Source organism: Oncorhynchus mykiss, chromosome 4 (assembly GCF_057628025.1).
Source record: "Oncorhynchus mykiss isolate SJ-2025 chromosome 4, ASM5762802v1, whole genome shotgun sequence".
Classification (NCBI taxonomy): domain Eukaryota; kingdom Metazoa; phylum Chordata; class Actinopteri; order Salmoniformes; family Salmonidae; genus Oncorhynchus; species Oncorhynchus mykiss.
The window spans coordinates 59,941,503-59,963,710 of record NC_143025.1 but is presented as its reverse complement, the minus strand read 5'-3'; the positions used below and the strand labels follow the sequence as shown (position 1 = coordinate 59,963,710).

Below are 22,208 nucleotides of genomic sequence, written 5' to 3'. Positions count from 1 at the left end.
GAACACAAGAGGTCACAGCGACGATGAGGCTGGTGAAGCACCGCACGAATGGACGAAGAAGGAAAATCATTCACTAATTAACTCATAGCAAGCAGCTGCGCGTGGTATCAGCATTTACTCGCGTCAGTTTACGTCAAGAGTTATTACACCGTTCTCATTCATCAATTCGAACCAACATGGTCACTCACATCAACCCAAAAGGCTCTATGACTATGCCACAGGAGTTTGTTTGCACAAGGCATTACTCTTTAGTAAACTATTAACTCTTAAATTACCTGCCAAGACCTCATACAGTGAACTAGATTGATCTCTACCTTTGTTAAGTAACTTATAATAATCTTTCAAAACACGTCTTTCATGCCTGTCATTTTGAAAATGAAAAGATTATGTAGGGACTAAGGACATGTGCCGTATAACTGCAGTAAAGTAAACCCTGAGTCTGTCCATACCATAGTTCATTTGACACTAAAATAACCTCAGAAGGACAGAGTATTCACATACAAACAGGAAGCAAGTGCGGCTATTGTAGGCCTAGTCTCATTCTCTCTCCTAAGAGTGTTGTCTGTCAGCTGTTTTAGGAATAGCAGCAGTTGACCTTTTACTAGCTTCCATTGTTTTCCCTTCATATTTGTTGTTAAACTGAACCCACATGCAACTTCATGGTGGTGGCAGCTTATGGCCCCCACCCCCCCCCCTCTTTTCCTTGTGCTCGTAAGCTATAATCATTCATTTAGGCTCAACTCACACATAGCAAGTGATGGTGCTTTTGTTTGAAACGCAAACTGCTGCAGTGGTGGCGGTGGTAAAACGTAGGGAGTTGTGACTTGCGAAAGTAAAGTGACTCTAACTCACAGTTTCGTTTCGTAATCTTTCCAGGCTTTATCAAAAGGCTTTTTCAGATCCTGTTGAAAAGGAACATAACAGTATTATTACAAGGGAGAGACACAAGATATTAGTTGAAGTCGTGAATATTAAACTGACCATGAACTGGGATTTATATTACAGATGAAAAGGTCCGTCACATGGACTTTGCTCATTAAGTCATTTACAAGGCAATCCTTAAATGGCTATAGGGATAGGAATTAGGAGGACTATCCTGTGGCTGTGTGTGTTCAAAATGACTAGCATGGGACAGGCCTACTCCCTACCTCTTGTTCTGACTGGTATTGTAAAACACATGTTCTGATTGGTTATGGTACAACACTGATTGATAACGTTTAATAACACATATAGTATGCCTACCCCTTTGACCCCTTTCAGGTCTCCTTTCAGTAGACTGTCTATGGGGAAGGTGATGATGTTGTTCATGTTCTGCAACTGCAAACACAAACAGGTGGACAGACAGTGTTAGAGTGAAATGTGGACAACCAGTGAAGAACAAACACCACTGTAAATGCAACCTGCAGTGGCTTGAGAAAGTATTCACGTCCCTTGGGGGGGGGGGGGTTTGTATCATTTGATTTGCACAACATGCAAGAAATATTTTTTACTGTGAAACAAAAAAACAAGACAAAAAAAGCTGAAAACTTGAGCGTGCATAACTATTCACCCCCCCCCCCCAAAAAAAGTCAATAGTTTGTAGAGACACCTTTTGCAGCAATTACAGCTGCAAGTCTCTTGGGGTATGTCTCTATAAGCTTGACCATCTAGCCACTGGGATTCTTGCCCATTCTTCAAGGCAAAACTGCTCCAGCTCCTTCAAGTTGGATGGGTTCCGCTGGTCTACAGCAATCTTTACATCTTTAAGTCATACCACAGATTCTCAATTGGATTGAGGTTTGGGCTTTGACTAGGCCATTCCAAGACATTTAAATGTTTCCCCTTAAACCACTCGAGTGTTGCTTTAGCAGTATGCTTATGGTCATTGTCCTGCTGTAAGGTGAATCTCTGTCCCAGTCTAAAATCTCTGGAAGACTGAAACAGGTTTCCCTCAAGATTTTCCCTGCATTTAGCACCATCCATCATTTCTTCAATTCTTCAGTTTCCCATTCCCTGCTGATGAAAAACATCCCCACAGCATGATGCTGCCACCACAATGCTTCACTGTGGGGATGGTATTCTCGGGGTTGTTGGGTTTGCGCCAGACATAGCATTTTCCTTGATGGCCAAAATGCTAAATATTTGTCTCATCTGACCAGAGTCCCTTCCTCCATATGTTTGGGGAGTCTCCCACATGCCTTTTGGCGAACACCAAACGTTTTTACTTATTTTTATATTTAAGCAATGGTTTTTTTCTGGCCACTCTTCCGTAAAGCCTAGCTCTGTGGAGTGTACGGCTTAAAGTGGTCCTATGGACAGATAATCCAATGTCTGCTGTGGAGCTTTGCAGCTCCTTCAGGGTTATCTTTGGTCTCTTTGTTGCCTCTCTGATTAATGCCCTCCTTGCCTGGTCCGCGAGTTTTGGTGGGCGGTCCTCTCTTGGCAGGTTTGTTGTGGTGACATATTCTTTCCATTTATTAATACTGGATTTAATGGTGCTCCGTGGGATTTTCAAAGTTTCTGATATTTTTTATAACCCAACCCTGATCTGTGCTTCTCCACAACTTTGTCGTTGACCTGTTTGGAGAGCTCCTTGGTCTTCATGGTGCCGCTTACTTAGTGGTGTTGCAGACTCTGGGGCCTTTCAGAACAGGTGTATATATATACTGGGGTCGTGACAGATCATGTGAAACTTAGATTGCACACAGGTGGACTTTATTTAACTAATTAAGTGACTTCTGAAGGTAATTGGTTACACCAGATCTTATTTAGGGGCTTCATAGCAAAGGAGGTGAACACATATGCACGCACCACTTTTTCGTTTTTTATTTTTAGATTTTTTTGAAATCCAAATGCAATCCAAATAAAAATCTATTTAAGGAAGGTAATTGGTTGCACCAGATCTTATTTAGGGGATTCATAGCAAATGCACACATACATATGCACGCACCACTTTTCAATTATTTTGGGGGGGGAATTTTTTGAAACAAGTTATTTTTTTCATTTCACCTTTGTGTACGTCCATTACATAAAATCCAAATAAACATCCATTTAAATTACAGGTTGTAATGCAACAAAATAGGAAAAACGGCAAGGGGGATGAATACTTTTGCGAGGAACTGTACATTTCTGTTTATTTTCCCTTTTGTACTTTAGCAATTGGCACATCATTACAACACTTTATATAGACATCATTTGATATTTGAAATGTCTTCATTGTTTTGGAACTTTTATAAGTGTGATGTTTACTGTTAATTTTTAACCGTTTTTTTCACTTTTGTCTATTATCTATTTCACTTGCTTTGGCAATGTTAACATATGTTTCCCATGCCAATAAAGCCCCTTAAATTGCATTGAATTGACAGAGGCTACTCTGTTCAAGAAAGCCTAAACTCTTCACAAGTCACCCATCACAAGGTGTGAAGGAAACGCTAACAATTCACACTATGAAAATAGCAACTGAGCACTCAGCCCCCTCTTGCACAATGTCTTAAAAGGCAAGTTCTGCCTGTTACATAGTCTTAAATAGGTCTAGATATCTTCAAAAGTGTACACTCCACACGCATGGTTGCAACAGGTGAAATGAAAGGGCAGATAAAAACAATGAATAAGAGGAAAACAAGGGCCATAATGGAGGTATTTGAGAGGTGGAGAGAGAAAGGAGATAGAGACACAGTATGTGACAGTGTATAGCTCTGTGTGTGTGTGTGTGTGTGTGTGTGTGTGTGTGTGTGTGTGTGTGTGTGTGTGTGTGTGTGTGTGTGTGTGTGTGTGTGTGTGGTGGGGTCTCACCAGGTTCTTGAAGAGGGCTGTGAGCTCTTTGGTAAAGACGGCAAACTTGAGGAAGGCTGAGCCCACCACAGGGTCCTCTCTACAGACACAGTTGTCCCCAAACTTCTCCATAGACTGGATGTACTGCTCCTCATTGTCAAAGTGGGCTGGGAAACACACACGGCGGTCACTTGCAGTCAGTGGTCAAGTCGAACCAGAGTTTAAGTAATGGATCATCACAACACACTTTACGTCATCAAAAAAAACAATACAAGTGGCTCTACACAGACTCCCATATTCATATTATCTTCTATGCTATGCAATCCAGGCGACTTTTTAGTGGACATTTCACATCTCTGTGATTACTGTCCATGTTTTTAAGTTGACCTGACCTATAAAATGGAAACGTTTTGCCTATGACTAATCACCAATAAGCTTGAGGAAGGTAGTTGACCATAGGAGTTGTCAAGACGGCACAAACAGATCCGGGACCAGGCTAATGAAGCCATTCTCACACGGCCTCTTCTTAACAATGAACAGCATGTAAGGGCGTGCGAAGTGTGTGTAACAAACTAAGAGCTTAGTTTACACAGCAGCTCCAAACCAAAGCAAGCGCTAAGGTATTTCCAGCATGTGCAGATCACACTCGATTAGAGCCATGATTACCAACTCCTGATCGGTTTCAAAAACACCCCAGGATTATGACTCAGGCCTGGGACTACACTGGAAGGTCTGTGGACTGGGTGAAGTGTGGAGAGGGTCAGTCATGGAGAGAAAAGGCCTGGGCCTAGGGACGCTTAATATACCGTATTATAGGAAGGACTGGAGTTACAAGAGCAACACCTCTGTTCTTTTTGCCTGCTGGGACAGGTGTGTGGAATGGGAGGAATGTGGAGAGGTGATATCCCTCTAATTCTCTGCCTCAATCGCTCTTTCAAGGTTACACTTCGCCTTCTTCATACACTTCACCCTTCAAGGTCACACTTCACCTTCAATTTCCAGGTGGCGTGTGAAGGCCCCCAAATCAAGATCCAGATCCTCTGAGATCAAAATGTGCAATGGTGAAACACTGCAATCGCTCCAATCTGTGTCAGTGTCAATACAGTAACGTCTATTGTAGTTTAAGAAGCATTGAGAGGTCAATGAAAACAAGAGGGTGCTGCACCAAACACTGAATGGTACAAGAGATTACTGTGCAATCTCTTGAGATATACCAACATGCTGCACAACTAAAACGTTCTGAGGTTAGCACGTAAACAAAAAAGTGTGAAACTTGAGTGGGTGTAGTGATATAGATGCTATAACAGTATACAGTATATGGAAAATGTATACCGGGACTAACTCACTGTACTGTAATGTATAATACTATAGGCCTGGCCTACTATACTGTAAAGCACAGTGCTGTACTGCACTATGCTGTGTTGTGTTGTGCTGTACTCACCCAGGCCAGAGTTGTTTATGGCCTTGACAGACTTCTTGATCTTGGAAAGTACTCCTCGGTCTACGTCTAGAGCCTAGGGGAGAGAGCACAAAGGGGAAGATCAGTAAGGCAGGTATAGAGAAAGAGATACTGTCACTACTCTATTTCCCTCTATACAGTATCCCTCTCTTATCTCTCCCAGCCCACACACACACACACACACACACACACACACACACACACACACACACACACACACACACACACACACACACACACACACACACACACACACACACACACACACACACACACACACACACACACACACACACACACAATTAATATCCCAGCCCTTAGTCACTATATGGTTGAATTTCCTTGAGATTAGAGAAGTGTGGTCATGCTGCCCTGAGCCCAGCCCTACTGTTTAGACAGTAACAGACATGGCAACGTGCCAGCCAAGCCCACGCCTGCCTGCTCAACCATAGTACTAACGCTATAGCGACAGGCAGCCACTCTGTGTGTGTCCAAATAGCACCATATTCCCCATGTAGTGCACTACTTTTGATCAGGGCCCATAGGGCTCTGGTTAAATGTAGTGCACTATATAGGGAATACAGGGTGCCATTTGGGACGCATACTCTGATATGAAGCTCAGAAACCTTAGAGAGGCTGTAGAAACAAAGGAAATGCTTTGTGGGAAAACCGCACTTAGGAACTGTGGAGAACAGGTGGTACAGTACTATAATGGCCTATTGAACTATAATATAGAAACACATTATTTAGGTAGATGAGCTCATTCAACTGCTAGGGCTGTCCCCGACTAGAAAAAATATTGACCTACCAAGAGTCGTTCTGTACTTTCGACCAATTGATTGGTCAAAATGTTGAAATGTATTTTCCATGTATAGACAGACACAACTTAGTGTGTTTGAATAAAACTAACTCCATACAGTGGCTTGCGAAAGTATTCACCCCCCTTGGCATTTTTCCTACTTTGTTGCTTTACAACCTGGAAATGAAATAGATTTTGGGGGGGTTTGTATCATTTCATTTGCACAACATGCCTACAACTTTGAAGATGCAAAATAAAAAAAATTGTGAAACAAACAAGAAATAAGACAAAAAAACAGAAAACTTGAGCGGGCATAACTATTCACCCCCCCAAAGTCAATACTTTGTAGACACCTTTTGCAGCAATTATGGCTGCAAGTCTCTTGGGGTATGTCTCTATAAGCTTGCACATCTAGCCACTGGGATGTTTGCCATTATTCAAGGCAAAACTGCTCCAGCTCCTTCAAGTTGGATAGGTTCTGCTGGTCTACAGCAATCTTTAAGTCATACCACAGATTCTCAATTGGATTGAGGTTTGGGCTTTGACTAGGCCATTGCAAGACATTTAAATGTTTCCCCTTAAACCACTCGAGTGTTGCTTTAGCAGTATGCTTATGGTCATTGTCCTGCTGTAAGGTGAACCTCTGTCCCAGTCTGAAATCTCTGGAAGACTGAAACAGGTTTCCCTCAAGAATTTCCCTGTATTTAGTGCCATCCATCATTCCTTCAATTCTGACCAGTGTCCCAGTCCCTGCTGATGAAGAACATCCCCACAGCATGATGCTGCCACCACCATGCTTCACTGTGGCGATGGTATTCTCGGGGTGATGAGAGGTGTTGGTTTTGCGCCAGCCATAGCGTTTTCCTTGATGGCCAAAATGCTACATTTTTGCCTCATCTGACCAGAGTACCTTCCTCCATATGTTTGGGGAGTCTCCCACATGCTTTTTGGTGAACACCAAACGTTTTTACTTATTTTTTTCTTTAATCAATGGCTTTTTTCTGGCTACTATTCCGTAAAGCCTAGCTCTGTGGAGTGTACGGCTTAAAGTGGTCCTATGGACAGATACTCCAATCTCCGCTGTGGCGCTTTGCAGCTCCTTCAGGGTTATCTTTGGTCTCTTTGTTGCTTCTCTGATTAATTAATTAAAGGTTTGTTGTGGTGCCATATTTTTTCAATTTTTGAATAATGGATTTAATGGTGCTCCGTGGGATGTTCAAAGATTCTTATATTTTTTATAACCCAACCCTGATCTGTAATTCTCCCTGACCTGTTTGGTGCCACTTGCTTGGTGGTGCCCCTTACTTAGTGGTGTTGCAGACTCTGGGGCCTTTCAGAACAGGTATATATATACTGAGATCATGTGACAGATCATGTGACACTTAAATTGCACACAGGTGGACTTTAGTTAACTAATTATGTGACTTCTGAAGGTAATTGGTTGCACCAGATCTTATTTAGGGGCTTCATAGCAAAGGAGGTGAACACATATGCACGCACCACTTTTTCGTTTTTTATTTTTAGCATTTTTTTGAAATCCAAATAAAAAATCTATTTAAATTACAGGTTGTAATGCAACAAACTGGTAAAAACGCCAAGGCGGATGAATACTTATGCAAGGCACTGTATGCACTGAGCTTGTATGATGCTTTAAGTACACGGTTTTATTAAATAATTAAGACACACAAATGATTTAAGAAAGAGCCTGATGGTCACAATGCCATAGAAAAATATGACAGCGAGTGTCTGTGTGACTGCCGGACATTGTCTCGCTCCCCACTGCAGCGAAAAGGCACAACAGCCCAGCAAGTGTTTATTGCCCTGTCTGTGCGGAAGCTGCCACATAATTCCAGCCATTTAGTTTCTTACTTCTTTCTGACTGAAAATCAGATAAAAAAAAAAACGAAAATCATTCCATATTCCCTCAACCTCTGCTCTCTTTATGTGAAACATAAACATTGCATGCATGTGACCAATTTGGCCTGACCTGTAGCCTGTCAATATCACATCAATAATTGGTTACAACAATTGGTTGACACACAAAATGGATGTGGAAGACGTGAAAAAGAAATGGCTGAATGGTTACCGGTTGGTCAGGAAAAGGGGAAGTCAGATCTGTGGAATACATTTGACTTAGTTGTGGAAACCACTGAAGATCAAGAAAAAGGAAGGTATAGGAGCAAGCATTGCCTGAGCATTATGTGTGCCAAACAGGTGCTGTTAGATCACAGTATTATGATTTTTCAGACCATTTGGAACATTGTAAACAACACTAAATAAACAAGTGTTACAGAGAGTCTGTTCTAACCAAAAAAATATATACAGTTGAAGTCTGAAGTTTACATGCACCTTAGCCAAATACATTTAATCTCCGTTTTTTACAATTCCTGATATTTAATCCTAGTAACAATTCCCTGTCTTAGGTCAGTTAGGATCACCACTTTATTTTAAGAATGTGAAATGTCAGAATAATAGTAGAGTATGAATTATTTCAGCTTTTATTTCTTTCATCACATTCCCAGTGGGTCAGAAGTTTACATGCACTCAATTAGTATTTGGTAGCATTGCCTTTAAATTGTTTAACTTGGGTCAAACGTTTCAGGTAGCCTTCCACAAGCTTCCCACAATGAGTTGGATGAACTTTGGCCCATTCCTTCTGTCAGAGCTGGTGTAACTGAGTCAGGTTTGTAGGCCTTCTTGCTCGCACACACTTTCTCAGTTCTGCCCACAAATTGTCTATAGGATTGAGGTCAGTGCTTTGTGATGCCACTCCAATAACTTGACTTGGTTGTCCTTAATCCATTTTGCCACAGCATTGGAAGTATGCTTGTGGTCATTGTCCATTTGGAAGACCCATTAGCGACCAAGCTTTATCTTCCTGACTGATGTCTTGAGATGTTGCTTCAATATATCCACATCATTTTCTCATGATGCCATCTATTTTGTGAAGTGCACCAGTCCCTCCTGCAGCAAAGCATCCCCACAACATGATGCTGCCACCGCCGTGCTTCACGGTTGGGATGGTGTTCTTGCAAGCCTCCCCCTTTTTCCTCCAAACATAACAATGGTCATTATGGCCAAACAGTGCTATTTTTGTTTCATCAGACCAGAGGACAAAAATTTGTGGAGTGGTTGAAAAACGAGTTTTAATGACTCCAACCTAAGTGTATGTAAACTTCTGACTTTAACTGTATAAAGCCTTTAGTACAGCACACTAAAAACAGTTGCATGCTTTCGTGAATAGTGGCTTTTTTATTGTTTAGGCTAATGATTCAAAGCTCCCTTTGTCAATTCATTTCAAAACGAAAATGCTTGATTACATTTCAAAGCATGAATGTATTGTCTGCTGTGTGACGGCATGAACGAATGAATGATTGATTGATACAGTAGCATATATATTGAACTATAGGCCTAAGTAAGTTACAGTACTAAGACTTAATAACAGCAGGCGCTCTTAGGCCTACAGCTGGTGGTTAAGCAAGGCTACTATACAAAGCCTACTAATGGTAAAGATATGACATATTATTATAATGATGATCGTAATAATTGTAATAATAGCAATTAGAAAGAGATCAAGAAAAAGGAGGGTATAGGAGCGAAGGCTGTGTGCATATTATGTGTGACAAACAGGTGCTGTTAGATTACAATATCATTTTTCTGACCATTTGGAACAGTGTAAACAACACTAAATCAATTATAAGTAATACCAGTCTGTTCTAAAGAAGTCTTTATTACAGCATAGCAAAGATTAAAAACAGAAAAATCTGTGAAATTGCTTTATCCGACACATAGCCATTGCATGAGGCTTGGTGCTCACGGAATCAGTAGGCTATTAAGAACAAACAGGCAACAGAAGCAAGATTTGTCTTATTTCTGTAGATATATATGGATGATTTTTAAAGCCAGGCACATTTAACAGTTAGGCTATTGATTATAGACCTAATTGAGTTTGGGTTTGCTCTCTCCTCAATTTTCTTAGACAATTATGCTAAGCACTATTCACACGGGACTAGTATTACTAGAGAACGTTGGTTATGTAAATATTACCCCAGAATGTCTGTTATTCCAGATGACGATTCGGACAAGATTGTTTTTTTCCAAAGTACCCTCTGTAATTTTTCCTTTTTTCCAATAAATGTGCAGTTATGACAGAAGCCTGGAGGTTTTTTTTTCTAGGTGTGAAGATATTCCAGGAGATAACAGGGCTGATTACTGATAACTCGAGCTTGGTTTACCAAGTTTCTAAACCATACCAAACCATCTTTGGTATAGTGTCGTCATAGTATTAGATCATAATCATTTGAATATTTTAGCGATCCGCAGTAGGCGTCCTAAATGTCCCCCAGCCTTCAGGTGTGAGCTAAACAGTGCACTTGTACTTGAGATGCGTTTTAAGGCTATGGATGCGAAAGTGAACAAATCCTTTCAATCTATTAACAGCAAGGGTTACATTAAATAGGCTAAATATTTTTTACTGATACATTTGGCAATATTCAATTCATATGCACAGAGCATATGAACAAAAGCATTCACTTACAGCATATGACACCATAGTACCCTCCAAACTCGTCGTTAAGCTTGAGATCCTGGGTCTCGACCCCGCCCTGTGCAACTGGGTCCTGGACTTTCTGATGGGCCGCCCCCAGGTGGTGAGGGTAGGAAACAACATCTCCACCCCACTGATCCTCAACACTAGGGCCCCACAGGGGTGCGTTCTCAGCCCTCTCCTGCACTCCTTGTTCACCCATGACTGCATGGCCATGCACGCCTCCAACTCAATCATCAAGTTTGCAGACAACACCACGGTGGTAGGCTTGATTACCAACAACGACGAGACGGCCTGCAGGGAGGAGGTGAGGGCCCTCAGAGTGTGGTGTCAGGAAAATAACCTCACACTCAACGTCAACAAAACAAAGGAGATGATTGTGGACTTCAGGAAACAGCAGAGGGAGCATCCCCCTATTCACACGGAACAGTAGTGAAGAAGGTGGAAAGTTTTAAGTTCCTGGGCGTACACATCACGGACAAACTGAAATGGTCCACCCACACAGACAGCGTGGGGAAGAAGGCGCAACAGCGCCTCTTCAACCTCAGGAGGCTGAAGAAATTTGGCTTGCAGCCTAAAAACACTCACAAACTTTTACAGATGCACAATCGAGAGCATCCTGTTGGGCTGTATCACCTCCTGGTACAGCAACTGCTCCGCCCACAACCGTAAGGCTCTCCAGAGGGTAGTGAGGTCTGCACAACGTATCACCGGGGGTAAGCTACCTTCCCTCCAGGACACCAACACCACCCGATGTCACAGGAAGGACAAAAAGATCATCAAGGACAACAACCACCCAAGACACTGCCTATTCACTCCACTATCATCCAGAAGGCGAGGTCAGTACAGGTGCATCAAAGCTGGGACAGAGAGACTGAAAAACAGCTTCTATCTCAAGGCCATCAGAGTGATAAACAGCCATCACTAACATTGAGTGGCTGCTGCCAACATACTGACATACTAGCCACTTTAATAATTAAAAATAGGTTGTAATAAATGTATCCCTAGTCACTTTAATCAATGCCACTTTATATAATGTTTACATACCCTACATTACTCATCTCATATGTATGTACTGTACTCTATACCATCTACTGCATCTTGCCTATGCCGTTTGGCCATCGCTCATCCATATATTCATATGTACATATTCTTATTCATTCCTTTACACTTGTGTGTATAAGGTAGTTGTTGTGAAATTGTTAGATTACTTGTTAGATATTACTGCACGTCGGAACTAGAAGCACAAGCACTTCGCTACACTCGCATTAACATTTGCTAACCATGTGTATTTGACCAATAACATTTGATTTGAAAGTTGATAAATGTTGGCCCTTCATATACAGCCTATGCGCAGTACTTTGTTCAATGTATCTAATCAGTTATTGTTTCCTTGCTCAAATCGTGAGCCACACCACATTTCTCTCAAAACACAGGGATTACGATTCGCACGGGACTAGTACTTTCAGAGGACCTCGGAGTTCGCCAAACAGTAGGTTATTCTGGCTGGAATTTTTGAACTCCTGCCATGTGCCAAATTACTGCCATGGCAAATTCGGATGGGACTAAAATGACCGATGTAGTGTTTTGTGTTTGTGCACATAATTACATTACCCGACCTCCCCCAGCGAAACTAATCCCGCCCGAATAGGGCTGAAGGCTGTTTCCTCATCTCTGCTGCTGCTGCCTCTGCCACATTGTTCTCAATCCCAATGTGCTGGTTAACTTTGCTATTATGCACATAGCAACATAAGGAAAGGTGCCAATTCTACGGCGTACTGAATATTATGTTTCAGAGCCGCGGGCAGCGACAACATCCAGGGCGTGAGAAAGCGCATTTGTTATCAAATATGATTATATTTGTTTGTGTTACACCATTATTTTTGACATAACACAACCATATGCAATATCAGTATCACATGTCTTAGAGTGACGGACTGTGCCATCCCTGTGGCCTCCGCAATGGATCAGTCCACTGAGACAGGTGCAAATCAAACAGGTGTCTTGTGCACCATGAAAAAGAAAAATGGTGACTGCTCGACTAAAGAAATCTCGGTCGACCAATAGCCTATTGAACAAACAATCAACCAGTCGACGAAATGGGGTCCGCCCTACGACTGACCCATTTTTCTCATTCCTGTGTGAATTTATATGTACAGTAATTACTAAGTTATATATTCTTGGGTGGATACACAAACAACATGAGAGGGGATTTTATAAACCAGAATAAAGAAGGGGATATTCCCAGTTTCCAACAGTTCAGTTCTCACAGCAAGGATAGCCATTTTCATGGTTTAGTTCCTCCTCTCAATGACATTTGCTCATAATTTTAAAGAGGCATATCACAATCCCCTGTCCGAGATGAATCACTGGACAAACTCTAAATTCTGATGACTGTGTATGCTGGGGACACTCAAATCTGCTCATGAAGCTATACATGTAGCCTACCGTCATCATCACATGTAGCTTTGGTTGACTCTACCTCTGAGTCACAGCACATCACAATAGCAGTGCAGGTGGGTGTCTGGAGGCCCCCAACTGACAGACCTGATGAGACTGTTGTGTCGAAAGCATCTCCTTGAATCAATGTCTTAGATCCTCTGTACACTGTCATGCAGACCCAAACCAAATCTCGCTGGCTCTGATATTTTTTTTGTCCACATTGCCGGTTCTAGAAACTATGGTGGATGAGTAACCAGGTTAGCTCAGTACAGTTTGGTTTGCCTCAGTTGAAATCAGTAGTGTAAAAATCACTTTAAAATGGTCAACTTACAGTACCAGTCAAAAGTTTGGACACACCGACTTATTCAAGGGTTTTTCTTTATTTGTACTATTTTATACGTTGTCGAATAACATTGAAGACATCAAAACTATGAAATAACACATATGGAATCATATAGTAACCTAAAAAGTGTTAAACAAATCAAAATATATTTAATTTTTTAGATTCTTCAAAGTAGCCACCCTTTGCCTTGATGACAGCTTTGCACACTCTTGGCATTCTCTCAACCAGCTTCACCTGGAATGTTTTTCCAACAGTCCTGAAGGAATTCCCACATATGCTGAGCACTTGCTGCCTGCTGTTTCTTCACCCTGCGGTCCAACTCATGGCAAACAATCTCAATTGGGTTGAGGTCAGGTGATTGTGGAGGCCAGGTCATCTGATGCAGCACTTCATCATTCTCCTTTCTGGTCAAATAGCCCTTACACAGCCTGGGGGTGTGTTGGGTCATTGTCCCGTTGAAAACAAATGATAGTCCCACAATGCGCAAACCAGATGGGATGGCGTATCGCTGCAGAATGCTGTGGTAGTCATGCTGGTTAAGTGTGCCTTGAATTCTAAATAAATCACTGACAGTGTCACCAGCAAAGCACCCCCACACATCACACCTCCTCCATGCTTCACGGTGGGAACCACACACACTATTCTGTGCCTCACAAAGACAATGCGGTTGGAACCAAAAATCTCAAATTTGGACTCAACGGACCAAACGACAGATTTTCACTGTTTGCTCGTGTTTATTGGCCCAACCAAGTGTCTTCTTATTATTAGTGTCCTTTAGTAGTGGTTGATTTGCAGCAATTCGACCATGAAGGTCTGATTCACACAGTCTCCTCTGAACAGTTGATGTTGAGATATGTCTGTTACTTTAACTCTGTGAAGCATTTATTTGGGCTGCATTCTCTGAGGCTGGTAACTCTAATAAACGTATCCTCTGCAGCAAAGGTAACTCTGAGGCTTCCTTTCCTGTGGTGGTCCTCATGAGAGCCAGTTTCATCATAGAGCCTGATGGTCTTTGCGATGGCACTTGAAGAATCTTTCCAAGTTCTTGACACTTTCCGGATTGCCTGACCTTCATGTCTTAAAGTAATGATAGACTGTCGTTTTTCTTTGCTTTCTTTGCTTATTTGAGCTGTTATTGCCATAATATGTAAAACACATTAAGAAGGAAAGATATTCCACAAATTATCAAGGCACACCTGTTAATTGAAATGGATTCCAGGTGACTATCTCATGAAGCTGGTTGAGAGAATGCCAAGAGTGTGCAAAGCTGTCATCAAGACAAAGGTTGGCTACTTTGAAGAATCTCAAATCTCAAATATATTTGGATTTGTTTAACATTTTTTGGCTACTACATGATTCCATATGTTTTATTTAATAGTTTTGATGTGTTCACTATTATTGTTCAATGTAGAAAATAGTACAAATAAAGAAAAACTCTGGAATGAGTAGGTGTGTCCAAACTTTTGACTGGTACTGTACATGCAGGACTGCACACTTGAAAACAAATAGCCTTCTGGTTTTCCCACAGCCCCAGCAGCCCAATGGACTGGCTGGCAGACACTCACCCAGCCCAGGAAGTCATGGGAGCGAGCAAGCTGGGACAGGCTGGGCAGTCAGAGAGAGGGAGGATAAAAAGAAAGAGAAAGAAAGATAACATTCTAGGACAGTTGCAGCAGCCCAACACCAGTCCAGGCCCCAGGGACTCTCCCAGGATGCAGCAGTGATGTACAGTACAGGTAGCCACACAGCCAGGTCTGAGCTAGACTAGATAGATTAAATAGTGATCCACCACACACCATAGCTCTGGTCCAGGGTGTTACGTGCAGATTGCTGATACTGACACAGCCCGTCTGATTGGCAAACATACTGCAAATAAATAAATCATGTGACTAAACTAAATAAAAATATACTACACTATGAAACAAAGATGATTTATATAAAGAATATAATAAAAAGCTTTGGGGCACCTTAAATTATTTTTTTTGGGAAAAAGCCAACTCGGCTCCTTCGTTTATTGAATCAGATGGCTCATTCATCACAAAGCCCAATGATATTCCAAACTACTTTAATGACCTTTTCATTGGCAAGATTAGCACATTTAGGGATGACATGCCAGGAACAAACCCTGACACTACACATCCAAGTATATCGAACCAAATTATGAAAGACAAGAATTGAATTCCGTAAAGTCTGTGTGGAAGAGGTGAAAAATTATTGTTGTCTATCAACAATGACAAGCCACCAGGGTCTGACAATCTAGATGGAAAATTACTGAGGATTATAGCAGATGATATTGCCACTCCTATTTGCCACATCTTCAATTTAAGCCTACTGGAGAGCGTTTGCCCTCAGGCCTGGAGGGAAGTTAAAGTCATTCCGCTACCCAAGATAGCAAAGCCCCCTTTACTGGCTCAAATAGCTGACCAACCAGCCTGTTACCAACCCTTCTGGAAAAAATGGTGTTTGACCAGATACAATGCTATTTCGCAGTATAAAAATTGAAAACAGAATTTCAGCATGCTTATAGGGAAGGACACTCAACAAGCACAGCACTTACACAAATGGCTGATGATTGGTTGAGATGAATTGATGATAAAATGATTGTGGGGGCTGTCTTGTTAGACTTCAGTGCAGCTTTTGACATTATTGATCATAGTATACTGCTGGAAAAATGTATGTGTTATGACTTTACACCCCCTGCAATAATGTGGATAAAGAGTTACTTTGTCACAATCGTTTAGAGATGGATTGGACCAAGGTGCAGCGTGGTAGGTGTACATTTACTTTTATTTAAATGACACCAAAAATAAATAAATAATACAAAAACGAACGTAAAGCTACATGCAGTGCAGAAAGCAACTACACACGAACAAGATCCCACAAACTAAAGGTGGAAAAAAGGCTGCCTAAGTATGATCCCCAATCAGAGACAACGATAGACAGCTGCCTCTGATCGGGAACCATACCCGACCAGCAAAGAAATTGAAAAACTAGAATGCCCACCCAAATCACACCCCGACCTTACCAAATAGAGAAATAAAAAAGCTCTCTAAGGTCAGGGCGTGACAGTACCCCCCCCCCCCCCCCCAAAGGTGCGGACTCCGGCCGCAAAACCTGACTCTATGGGGGAGGGTCCGGGTGGGCATCTAGCCTCGGTGGCGGCTCTGGTTCGGGACGTAGACCCCGCTCCGCTCGCTGATCCCTCCGCTTCCGTGGAACTGGACCGTGGATCGTTGGCGTAGGAACCGGACCGTAGATCGTTGCCGGGGACTCTGGACCATAGATCGTCGCAGGAGGAACCAGACCGTGGAACGTCGCCAGAGGAACCGGACCGTGGATCATCGCCGGATGCTCCGGACAGTGGATCATCGCAAGAGGCTCCAGACCATGGATCGTCGACGGAAGCTCCGGGCCGTAGATCGTTGTCGGGGACTCCGGACAGTAGATCGTCGCTGGAGGCTCCGGACTGGGAACTCTCGCAGGAGGCTCTGGACTGGGAAACCCCGCTGGTGGCTCTGGACTGCAGACCGTCACTGGAGGATCTGGACTGGAGACCGTCGCTGGAGGATCTGGACTGGAGACCGTCGCTGGAGGATCTGGACTGCAGACCGTCGCTGGAGACTCCGGACCTTGGATCATCGCTGGAGGCTTCGGGCCATGATTCATCACTGGAGGCTTCATGCCATGGATCATCACCCGAGGCTTCGGGCCATGGATCATCACTGGATGCTTCGTGCCATGGATTATCACTGCAGGCTCCGGGCCATGGATCATCACTGCAGGCTTTGGGCCATGGATCATCACTGGAGGCTTCGGGCCATGGATCATCACTGGAGGCTTCGGGCCATGGATCACCACTGGAGGCTTCGGGCCATGGATCATCACTGGAGGCTTCGGGCCCTGGATCATCACTGGCTTCGGGCCATGGATCATCACTCGAGGTTCCGAACTGTGAAACATCGTTGGAGGTTCCGGACTGTGAAACTTTGCCGGAAGCTCTGGACTGGGAACTGTCGACGGAAGCTCTGGACTGGGAACTGTCGCCGGAAGCTCTGGACTGGGAAATGTCGCCGGAAGCTTGGTGTGTGGGGCCGGCACTGGTGGTACCGGGCTGGTGACATGCACCTCAGGACGAGCGCGAGGAGCAGGCACAGGACGAACTGGACTGGGGAGGCGCACTGGATGCCTGATGCGTGGGGCCGGTACAGGTGGCACCGGGCTGGTGACACGCACCTCAGGGCAAATGTGGGGAGGAGGCACAGGACGTACTGGACTGAGGAGGCACACTGGAGGCCTGATGCGTGGGACCAGTACAGGTGGCACCGGGCTGGTGACACGCACCTAAGGGCAAGTGGGGGAGGTAGCACAGGACGTAATGGGCTGTGGTGGCGTACATCAGGGCGAGTTCGGGGAGCAGGCACAGGGCATACCGGACTAGGGAAACACACTGGAAGCCTGATGTGTGGGACCGGCACAGATTGCACCGGACTGGTGACATGCTCCTCCAAATGCCTACGTTGCCGCATACTCCTCACCAACTCCATTCTCCGGTAGCCCTCCTCGCACTGTTCTATTGAATCCCAGGCGGGCTCTGGCACTCTCCCTGGGTCAACCGACCACCTCTCTACCTCCTCCCAGGTTGTCTCTGGTTCACACCTCGGCACCGCCGACCACCCCGTGTGTCTCCCCCCATTTTTTTCGGGCTGTTTTGGGCTGTCCTTGTGGCCGTGAACCCCGGCATCATCGCTGTTCCTCTTTCGCTGCCTCCGCCTGCTTCCATGGCAGGCTTCTGTCTCCTGCCATGATTTCATCCCACGTCCAGGATGTCCTCCACTCCTCCTGGGCATGCTGCTTGGTCTGTGGGTGGATCTTCTGTCACAATGGTTTAGAGCTGGATTGGACCAAGGTGCAGCGTGGTAGGCATACATTTGACTTTTATTTAAATGACACCAAAAAAAAAAAAAATACAAAAACAAACATAAAGCTACATGTAGAGCAGTTAGCAACTACACAAACAAGATCCCACAAACTAAAGGTGGAAAAAAGGCTGCCTAAGTATGATCCCCAATCAGAGACAACAATAGACAGCTGCCTCTGATCGGGAACCATACCTGGCCAACAAAGAAATAGAAAAACTAGAATGCCCACCCAAATCGAACCCCGACCTAACCAAATAGAGAAATAAAAAGGCTCTCTAAGGTCAGAGGCGTGACATACTAACAGAGTCTAACAGAACACAGATGTTGTTCTTTAATGGAAGCCTATCAAAAATAATCAAGTTAGATTCAGGAATTCCCAAGGGTAGCTGTTTAGGCCCCTTGCTTTTTTTCCCAAAAAAATCTGACTGAGTATAGCCAGAGTTTCTATGCATGCGGATAACTCAACACTATACACAACTAGAGGTCGACCGATTAATCGGAATGGCCGATTAATTAGGGCCGATTTTTCATAACAATCGGAAATCGGTAATTTTGGACGCCGATTTTGCGGATTTCTTTTTTTTTTTACACCTTTATTTAATCTTTATTTAACTAGGCAAGTCAGTTAAGAACACATTCTTATTTTCAATAACGGCCTAGGAACAGTGGGTTAACTGCCTTGTTCAGGGGCAGAACAACAGATTTTTACCTTGTCAGCTTAGGGATTCAATCTTGCAACCTTACGGTTAACTAGTCCAACGCTCTAACCACCTGCCTCACGAGGAGCCCGTCTGTTACGCGAATGCAGTAAGAAGGCAATGTAAGTTGCTAGCTAGCATTATACTTAATCAATCATAATCACTAGTTATAACTACACATGGTTGATGATATTACTAGTTTATCTAGCGTGTCCTGCGTTGCATATAATCGATGCAGTGCGCTTTCGCGAAAAAGGACTGTCGTTGCTCTAACATGTACCTAACCATAAACACCAATGCCTTTCTTAAAATCAATACACAGAAGTATATATTTTTAAACCTGCATATTTAGCTAAAATAAATCCAGGTCAACAGGCAATATTAACCAGGTGAAATTGTGCCACTAATCTTACGTTCATTGCACACAGAGTCAGGGTATATGCAACAGTTTGGGCCGCCTGGCTCATTGCAAACTAATTTGCCAGAATTTTACGTAATTATGACATGACATTGAAGGTTGTGCAATGTAACAGGAATATTTAGACTGATGGATGCCACCCGTTAGATAAAATACGGAACGGTTCCGTATTTCACTGAAAGAATAAACATCTTGTTTTCGAGATGATAGTTTCCGGATTCGACCATATTAATGACCTAAGGCTCGCATTTCTGTGTGTTATTATGTTATAATTAAGTCTATGATTTGATAGAGCAGTCTGACTAAGTGATGGTAGGCACCAGCAGGCTCATTAGCATTCATTTTGCCAGCAGCTCTGCTGTTTATGACTTCAAGCCTATCAACTCCCAAGATTAGGCTGGTGTAACCGATGTGAAATGGCTAGCTAGTTAGCGAGGTGTGCGCTAATAGCATTTCAAACGTCACTCGCTCTGAGACTTGGAGTAGTTGTTCCACTTGCTCTGCAAGGGCTGCGGCTTTTGTGGAGCGATGGGTAACGATGCTTCGAGGGTGGCTGTTGTCGTTGTGCTCCTGGTTTGAGCCCAGGTAGGAGCGAGGAGAGGTACGGAAGCTATACTGTTACACTGGCAATACTAAAGTGCCTATAAGAACATCCAATAGTCAAAGGTATATGACATACAAAATGGTATAAAGAGAAATAGTCCTATAATTCCTATAATAACTACAACCTAAAACTTCTTTACTGGGAATATTGAAGACTCATGTTAAAAGGAACCACCAGCTTTCATATGTTCTCATGTTCTGAGCAAGGAACTTAAACATTAGCTTTCTTACATGGCACATATTGCACTTTTACTTTCTTCTCCAACACTTTATTTTTGCATTATTTAAACCAAATTGAAAATGTTTCATTATTTATTTGAGGCTAAATTGATTTTATAGATGTATTATATTAAGTTAAAATAAGTGTTCATTCAGTATTGTTGTAATTGTCATTATTACAAATGCATTCAAAAAAATCGGCCGATTAATCGGTAACGGCTTTTTTTGTCCTCCAATAATCGGTATCGGCGTTGAAAAATCATAATCGGCCGACCTCTATACACAACAGCTACTACAGCGACTCAAATGACTGCAACACTCAACAAAGAGCTGCAGTTCGTTTCAGAGTGGGTAGAAAGTAATAAGGTAGTCCTAAATATTTCCAAAACTAAAAGCATTGTATTTGGAACAAAACACTTTCTAAACTACTGGCACACAGCTTGGACACCCATGCATACCCCACAAGATATGCCACAAGAGGTCTCTTCACAGTCCCCAAGTCCAGAACAGACTATGGGAGGCACACAGTACTACATAGAGCCATGACTTACAAAAAACGCTATTCCACATCAAGTAACTGACACAAGAAGTAAAATTAGATTTAAAAAACAGATAAAAAACACCTTATGGAACAGCGGGGACTGTGAAGCAACACAAACATTGACACACACACACACACTACTGCAACACCGTTTCCCCTGCCATAGCCTCTTACATTGGTGCCACAAAATGATGATGTGCAAATTCACAACAAAAAAACGTGTGCTGTTTTTGGATATTGATTAGCAGAAATGACAAAATATGTGTTTTTAGTTTAGATTATTTGTTTGCAATATGTGATAAATAGGCTAAGATCGCTTCATAAACGGTTTATTCCATTGTGGCGTTTGAATAGTGTGAGAAGTTGACAACATATTTGCTAAGAATCACAACATAGGGTACAAAATATTTTCTAGCTCTTAAAGGGGCAGTAGCCTACATTGGAAGTACAATTTTCAATTGCATTGCATTTGAGACACGCCCCCCTCAGAGAGAGAGTGACACAGCTGCATGTGACCTCTCACATTTTTCAACATGTTTTTTTTTACAAAAGGATAGATTTGGAGTTAGATAAACTTAGATTTTTCAGCAGGTACATATGCAGGATGCTACCCTCCACAGCATGGCCTTCGCTCCAGATAAAAACTTCAAACCTACAACCTAAATTTGACCAAAATTAACTGAAGAGATAACTGCTTCCAAGGTTTTTCTTTTTCCAAGCTATACGGAGGGTGTTGTAGTAAACAAACAACAGAGACCTGAGGACACCATCCAACCTGGAACAGAGTGAGTAGTGTTTGGTCTGATGCTATTTTGAAAGCCAAGAAGAAAAAGAAAAAAGAAAAAAGAAAAATAAAGTACATTACAATTATATATTTTATTTTATGGGGACTGAATGCTGAGTTAAGGCTCCCAGGCTTGCAAGGACAGAAATACTGAGTTTGAATGTATTTGGCTAAGGCTAAGGTGTAAACTTCCGACTTCAACTGTATACAGTGCCTTGCGAAAGTATTCGGCCCCCTTGAACTTTGCGACCTTTTGCCACATTTCAGGCTTCAAACATAAAGATATAAAACTGTATTTTTTTGTGAAGAATCAACAACAAGTGGGACACAATCATGAAGTGGAACGACATTTATTGGATATTTCAAACTTTTTTAACAAATCAAAAACGGAAAAATTGGGCGTGCAAAATTATTCAGCCCCTTTACTTTCAGTGCAGCAAACTCTCTCCAGAAGTTCAGTGAGGATCTCTGAATGATCCAATGTTGACCTAAATGACTAATGATGATAAATACAATCCACCTGCGTGTAATCAAGACTCCGTATAAATGCACCTGCACTGTGATAGTCTCAGAGGTCCGTTAAAAGCGCAGAGAGCATCATGAAGAACAAGGAACACACCAGGCAGGTCCAAGATACTGTTGTGAAGAAGTTCAAAGCCGGATTTGGATACAAAAAGATTTCCCAAG

At 42.8% G+C, this 22,208-nt stretch overlaps 2 protein-coding genes across 3 annotated transcripts in view; both read right to left on the bottom strand.

Annotated features, from left to right (window-relative positions):
* The window catches only part of asap2b (ArfGAP with SH3 domain, ankyrin repeat and PH domain 2b), a 47,030-nt gene that overhangs the window by 21,705 nt on the left and 3,117 nt on the right, over positions 1-22,208 (bottom strand). For both annotated transcript variants that reach the window (XM_036975605.2, XM_090232396.1), the window contains exons 2-5: positions 5,192-5,264; positions 3,772-3,917; positions 1,243-1,317; positions 853-902 (exon numbers count right to left, since the gene is read on the bottom strand). In XM_036975605.2, coding sequence (XP_036831500.2) covers positions 853-902; positions 1,243-1,317; positions 3,772-3,917; positions 5,192-5,264 — 344 coding nt within the window. The remainder of the gene's footprint in view (positions 1-852; positions 903-1,242; positions 1,318-3,771; positions 3,918-5,191; positions 5,265-22,208) is intronic.
* LOC149984092 (uncharacterized) lies at positions 13,073-18,349 on the bottom strand. The gene has a single exon (XM_090232399.1). It carries the CDS (start codon positions 17,297-17,299, stop codon positions 16,460-16,462), a length of 840 nt encoding a protein of 279 aa, XP_090088525.1. The 5' UTR covers positions 17,300-18,349; the 3' UTR covers positions 13,073-16,459.

Excerpts from the sequence above, each read along its gene's own strand:
- LOC149984092 (XM_090232399.1), bottom strand. The coding sequence starts at position 17,299 with ATGTTTCACAGTTCGGAACCTCGAGTGATGATCCATGGCCCGAAGCCA.